Source organism: Mustelus asterias, chromosome 30 (genome assembly GCF_964213995.1).
Source record: "Mustelus asterias chromosome 30, sMusAst1.hap1.1, whole genome shotgun sequence".
Lineage (NCBI taxonomy): Eukaryota > Metazoa > Chordata > Chondrichthyes > Carcharhiniformes > Triakidae > Mustelus > Mustelus asterias.
The window spans coordinates 5,413,279-5,420,099 of NC_135830.1; the positions used below are offsets into that span (position 1 = coordinate 5,413,279).

A 6,821-nucleotide genomic window follows, 5' to 3' on the forward strand; every position below is an offset into this window, starting at 1 on the left:
TTGCGGGTAAATATGTGGGGGTAGGGCCTGGGTGGGATTGTGGTCGGTGCAGACTCGATGGGCCGAATGGCCTCCTTCTGCACTGTAGGGTTTCTATGATTTCTAATATGTAGGTTAAAGAAGTTTAACAACACCAGGTTAAAGTCCAACAGGTTTATTTGGTAGCAAAAGCCACACAAGCTTTCGGAGCTACAGGAGAAGTGTTCCAGGAGAAGTGGGATTAGGTTGTGTAGATGTCAGGTTTTACACAGCACACAGTCAGTCTGTCGTTTCACCCTGGATGAAGAATCTCTGCATTGTACCATTCAATCACTCAATGGGTTTATCAGGGGCCAGAATGTCTGCTCAGAAAGAGCTTGTGTGGCTTTTGCTACAAAATAAACCTGTTGGCCTTTAACCTGGTGCTGTTAAACCTCTTACTGTGTTTACCCCAGTCCAATGCCGGCATCTCCACATCTCTGGAGTAATGCATTGATCCAGACCTTCCCACTTAACACCAATCCATATCCCCATCTGAGTTCCAGATTTTAATATGATTTCTCAAAACACAGGCAGCACAGTGGCACAGTGATCAGCAGCGCCAATAAACTGAGTTCAATTCTGGCCTTAGGTGTTACAAGTAAGCTTACATTAACACTGCAATGAAGTTACTGTGAAAATCCCCTAGTCGTCACGCTTGGCACCTGTTTAGGTGTCCTGAAAGAGAATTTAGCATAGCCAATGCACCTAACCAGCATGTCTTTCGGACTGTGGGAGGAAACCTGAGCACCCCTGTAGGGGTAGGGCCTGGGATTGTGTTCGTGCAGACTCGATGGGCCGAATGGCCTCCTTCTGCACTGGAGGGTTTCTATGATTTCTATGTCACCCAAGACCGGAATTGAACCGGATCCCTGGCACTCTGAGGTAGCAGTGCTAACCACTGTGCCACAGCTCTCTGTGTGGAGTTTGCACGTTCTCCCTGTGTCTGCATGAGTTTGCTCAGAGTGCTCCAATTTCATCCCACATTCCAAAGATGTGCAGGTTAGGTGGATTGGCCATGGCAAATTGCCTCTTCGTGTATGGGTTGGGGGAATTAATGGGGTAAATACATGTCACAGAAAATCCTTCTTCATCTCAAACTATAAATCTCTGTCCCCACAGACTCCCTCCTTCCTAAAGTAAAGTTTATTTATAAGTCACAAGTAAGGCTTACATTGACACTGCAATGTCCAAAGATGTGCAGGTTAGGTTGATTGGCCAGGTTAAAAAATTGCTCCTTAGAGTCCTGGGATGTGTAGATTAGTGGGTAAAATATGTGGGGGTAGGGCCTGGGTGGGATTGTGGTCGGTGCAGTCTCGATGGGCCGAATGGCCTCCTTCTGCACTGTAGGGTTTCTATGATTCTATGATTCTAATGAAGTTACTGTGAAATTCCCCTAATCGCCACATTCCGGCGCCTGTTCGGGTCAATGCACCTAACCAGCATGTCTTTCAGACTGTGGGAGGAAACTGGAGCACGTGGAGGAAACTCATGCAGGCCTATTGATACGATTGATTGTAACACTATCCTCCACCTTCTTTTTCCACAGTTCTCCTCCCTGAAGGTGCTGACTCTCGAGATCAGTTTCACACTCACCTATTGCCTTCCCCAATGTCACCCAAGTGTCTAAATCTTTCCACCTGAAGTTAACAAACTGTTTTGTAAAGGGGACATCCCAATCCAATCCAGTGACTCCCCACATGTACTTTGTGTCAGGGTGGGGTCACTGCGCCCCCCACTCCCACTTTCCATCACAGTCCCAGGAGTTTAGAGACTGGGATCCGGATGAGTAATGGCGGCCGCAGCTCCCACAATCGCCCACGATAGAGAAACCGCTCTATCCACCACGCGGGCAGGCCACATTGGACTGCGCATGTCCAGAGGAGAGGGGAAGCTGCGCATGTGCAAAGAGAGCTCACCCCCTGACCTTCATGCTGAAGTGTTGACCAATGGAAAGAGTTGGAGGACCGGAAGGACTCTGGTCCTCCAGTCAATCAGAGCGCGGGCTTTGTGTGAATGAACACGGAGATGCAGTCAGACAAAATCTTCCTGCTCTCTCTAATATCTGTGAGTAAAACACTTTCTTTTCTCCCTCTTTCAATTTATTTTCTCATTCTGGGGAAAACTGGGGACTTGCAGCAACTGAAGGGAAAGGAAGTGAATCCAGTCTGTACATTCCACACATTTTTACTCCAGTAATGTAGACATTTATCTATCTGGCCGCCTGCATGGAGATTTTCAGCTCTCTGTGTCCAGGACAGGAAGCAGTGAGCATGGATCTGTCAATCAGCCTCAATCAGCACCTTCAGGAGAATTGGGAGGGTGAATATTAGATACAGCGGAGTGAGAATGGAGGGAGAGTGTGTGGAATGGAGATTTACAGCTTTTGGGGAATGAGGGAGGAAAGAATGTTCCACAGACACTAGAATTGTCTGTTCTGAATTTCTATCTTGTATTGACAGTGATGACTTCAATAAATTCCTTTTACAGAATATCAGAAGGTGAGGATTTACAGACAGTAATCTCAAAGCAAATGTCACATCAATATCTGACAGTTATTCAATTCATCATGTCCTGAACATCATCAGCCTTTGTATCTGGAAGGAGAAATATTTCTCTGTTCTTTTTGCTTCTGGAGATTTTAAACATCAGCGTGACTGAGAATTTACCAAGTCTCACGCACACACCCGAGTGAGAGTGTTCCAGTGCACTGACTGTGGAAAGAGCTTTAATCAGTGAAAAAAACATTGCGGCATTCACAGCAGGGAGAGACTGTACCCGTGTTCTGTGTGAGATTTAACTGATTGTTTAACCTGGAGAGTCACAAGGAAACCTGCACCATGGAGAAACCGTGGAAATGTGGGGACTGTGGGAAGGGATTCAGGTTCCCATCTGAGCTGGAAACTCATCGACGCATTCACACTGGGGAGCGGCTGTTCACCTGCTCTGTGTGTGGGAAGGGATTCTATGATTCATCCAACCTGCAAACACACCAACGAATTCACACGGGGAAGAGACCATTCACCTGTTCTGATTGTGGTACCGGATTTACTCAGTTATGTCATCTGCAGACACACCAGCAAATTCACACTGCGGAGAGACCGTTTACCTGTCCTGTGTGTGGGAAGGGATTCACTGACTTATCCAGCCTGCGGATACACCAGCGAGTACATTCCGGGGAGAGGCCGTTCAACTGTCCTGTGTGTGGGAAAGGATTCACTTGGTTATCCAGCATGCGCAGACACAAAGTCAGTCACACCAATGAGAGACCCTATAAATGCTCTGAATGTGGGAGCGACTTCAAAAGCTCTCAGGTTCTGATGTCCCACCAGCGCATTCACACTGAGGAGAGACCGTTCAGTTGCTCTCACTGCTCAAAGAGATTTAGAATGTCATCCTATCTGCGGGTACACCAGCGAGTTCACACTGGGGAGAAACAATTCACTTGCTCTGCCTGTGGAAAAGGATTCACTCAGTTAACCAATCTGCAGAGACACCAGCGAGTTCATACTGGGGAGAGGCCATTCACCTGCACCTTGTGTGAGAACGGGTTCACTCAGTCATCCCACCTGCAGACACACCAACGAGTTCACAAGTGATCTCAGGGGTTGAATTCTGCTGTTATTGCTGCTGTTAATCACATCCGGGACTGGGCTCATTGGCAGGCTCTTTAACAGAAAGTGAGTCCCTCTAAGGTAATTGGCAAAAGAGCCAGAGGGGGAGATGAGATTTTATTTTTGACACAGCGATGTTAGAAAATGGGGTTCAGGGAGTCAATTAACCCTTTCTCCCCTTTTCCCAAACTCTGAAATGATTCCCAGTGATAACCCTTATTGGTGACAGTGGTTAGATTTTATTCAGTATCAATAAGAGCTAACACAGGCTAATGTCTGAGCAGTCGTATCAAAGTGCAGCAGCATTACCATTACACTCTGGGTAGAAGCAGCATCTCCACGGAAATGCTCCCTGCTCTGCCCCAGATGCCATGGCACCAGTCAATGCAATATATAAAACCTCGACAAATCTCTGTGCTCGGTGAAGCCCTTCTTATACTTTGTTACGTCACAAAGTCTATGGAGACTGATTTAACCCAATCATTGCCGAGCCAACATTTGAACAGACCAATTACAAAACCAAATAGTGCAAAGGGACAAGAGGGACATGAGTCCCTGGAAGGTGTTGAAGATAATTTTCTGCAGCAGTGTGTTTCTGCTCCAATGAGAGGGCAGGCACTGCTGGACCTGGTTCTGGGGAGTGAGTTGGCCCAAGTGGATCAAATATCAGTGGGAGAGCATTGAGGGGAGAGTGACCATTGTATCATAATGTTCAGGTTGGCCATGGAAAAGGACAAGGAACGATCCAGAACGGGGATAATTAATCAAGGAAAAACCTCACCTTCAATAGGATGAGAATGGATCTGAGTCGAGTGAGTTGGAATCAAATGTTGGCAGAAAAGCCGCTGGCTGAACAATGGGCCACCTTTAAGGAAAATCTATTGCGGGCAATATCAGGGTATATTCCCTTAAAGGTGAAGGTTGGAGAACTAAATCCAGGGAACCAAATCGTCAAACCTGGAGAGTTACAAGGCCGTCCATACCCTGAAGATATGATGGAAATGTGGGGATTGTAGGAAAGGATTCCATGCCCCCTGTGAACTGGAAACCAATCGACCCAGGCACAGCAGAAAGAAGCTGTTCATCTAATCTGTGTGTGGGAAGGGATTCATTGATTCATCCACTCTGCAGCGACACCAGCGAGTTCACACTAGGGAGAGGCCATTCACCTGCTCTGTATGGGGGAAGAGATTCAGTAATTCCTCCATTCTGCTGATATACCAGCAAGTTCACACTGGGGAGAAACCGTTCACTTGTTCTGAGTGTGGGAAGGGACTCAATGACTCATCAACCCTGCTGATACACCAGCGCATTCACACTGGAGAGAGGCCATTCCCCTACTCTGAGTGTAGGAAGGGATTCACTCAGTTATCCAATCTGCTGAGACACCAGTGCACTCCCCACCAATGAGAAAACCTTTAAATGCTCTGATTGTGGGAGTTGTTTCAGAAACTCTGCCGACCTGAAGATCCACCAGTGCATTCATACTGGGGAGAGACCGTTCTGCTGCTCTCACTGCACAAGGAGGTTTCGAACATCATCCAAGCGACTGAGCCATTGGCGAGTTCACACTGGGGAGAGGCCTTTCACCCACCCTGTGTGTGAACATATAGAACACTACAGCACAGAACAGGCCTTTCGGCCGACGATGTTGTGCCGAGCTTTATCCGAAACCAAGATCAAGCTATCCCACTCCCTATCATCCTGGTGTGCTCCATGTGCCTATCCAATAACCGCTTAAATGTTCCTAAAGTGTCTGACTCCACTATCACTGCAGGCAGTCCATTCCACACCCCAACCACTCTCTGCGTAAAGAACCTACCTCTGATATCCTTCCTGTATCTCCCACCACGAACCCTATAGTTATGCCCCCTTGTAATAGCTCCATCCACCCGAGGAAATAGTCTTTGAACGTTCACTCTATCTATCCCCTTCATCATTTTATAAACCTCTATTAAGTCTCCCCTCAGCCTCCTCCGCTCCAGAGAGAACAGCCCTAGCTCCCTCAACCTTTCCTCATAAGACCTACCCTCCAAACCAGGCAGCATCCTGGTAAATTTCCTCTGCACTCTTTCCAGCGCTTCCACATCCTTCTTATAGTGAGGTGACCAGAACTGCACACAATATTCCAAATGTGGTCTCACCAAGGTCCTGTACAGTTGCAGCATAACCCCACGGCTCTTAAACTCCAACCCCTGTTAATAAAAGCTAATGTGTGGATGGGAGTCACTTGGTCATCGGAGCTGCTGGGACACTCGGGCAGTCACACTGATTGGAGCCTTTCTTGATGCTCTGACTGTGGGTGTTAATTGTATCGATTAAGGTGAACTACATGGAGGTTATTGATTGGATCTATAAAGGGACAGTTAGTGACGGTGCCTGGAGTTAGGAGGTATACACCTGTAATGTTTCACTCTGTGAATAAATCTACACCAAATAAAGATTGACTCCATCCTAAGGCTGTCAGGATTATCACATTCATTGCAGCGCAGGTATCTTTCCTGAACTCCAGTAGATGTTCCGACAGTTTCAGGATCCACTTCCTGTTGGAAAGCAGCATCTCAGTAAGTTTCCCTTTGGATCATCGGTTATCCTCACCTGCTCTGTTGTGGGGTAATTTGAGATGGCCAATTATGTTTTAATTTAATGTAAAACTCATGAGGCAGGTATCTCTGTATGTCGTTAAAAAGGGCGGCATGGACATGTTGGGCCGAAGGGCCTGTTTGCATGCTTATACCTCTGTGACTCTATGACTCTATCTCACCTTCCTGATTCTCCCAGATACTGATTACAGATGAGTCAGCCTCCGATTTAAATGGATGAAGGAGATATCATTATGCTGTATTGTAAAATGCGATTGGCTGAGCAACTTGTCAGGAATTATTATTGATGTATGTTTACTGAACGTAATTGATTCTTAAACTAATATGAGGTCGGAACGATCGGTACGAAAATCTATAATTGATCTGTTATTGATGGTACACGTTAGATGCATCGGAAAGATCCTGCCGCTCGGTTCCAGAGCTATTTAGCCCTTTTGGTCATCTCCAAGCAGCTGATAGTTCTGTTTTTGTTTTAAATAAATGTTCCGTCCTTACACAGAGATATCTGCCACGTGAGTTTTATATCGTCTGTAGTTAAATACAGTATTGGTCATCTCAAATTATCCCATAGCACTCGCCTTAATTT

The 6,821-nt window shown here is 46.5% G+C and overlaps 1 protein-coding gene across 1 annotated transcript; it reads left to right on the forward strand.

The window, feature by feature from the left end:
- Positions 1 to 2,021: 2,021 nt before the first annotated feature.
- Positions 2,022 to 6,087, forward strand: LOC144480952 (uncharacterized). Its single transcript, XM_078200568.1, has 2 exons — positions 2,022 to 2,085; positions 2,509 to 6,087. The coding sequence occupies exon 2, from the start codon at positions 2,859 to 2,861 to the stop codon at positions 3,615 to 3,617; it is 759 nt and encodes a 252-aa protein (XP_078056694.1). The 5' UTR covers positions 2,022 to 2,085; positions 2,509 to 2,858; the 3' UTR covers positions 3,618 to 6,087.
- Positions 6,088 to 6,821: the final 734 nt, after the last annotated feature.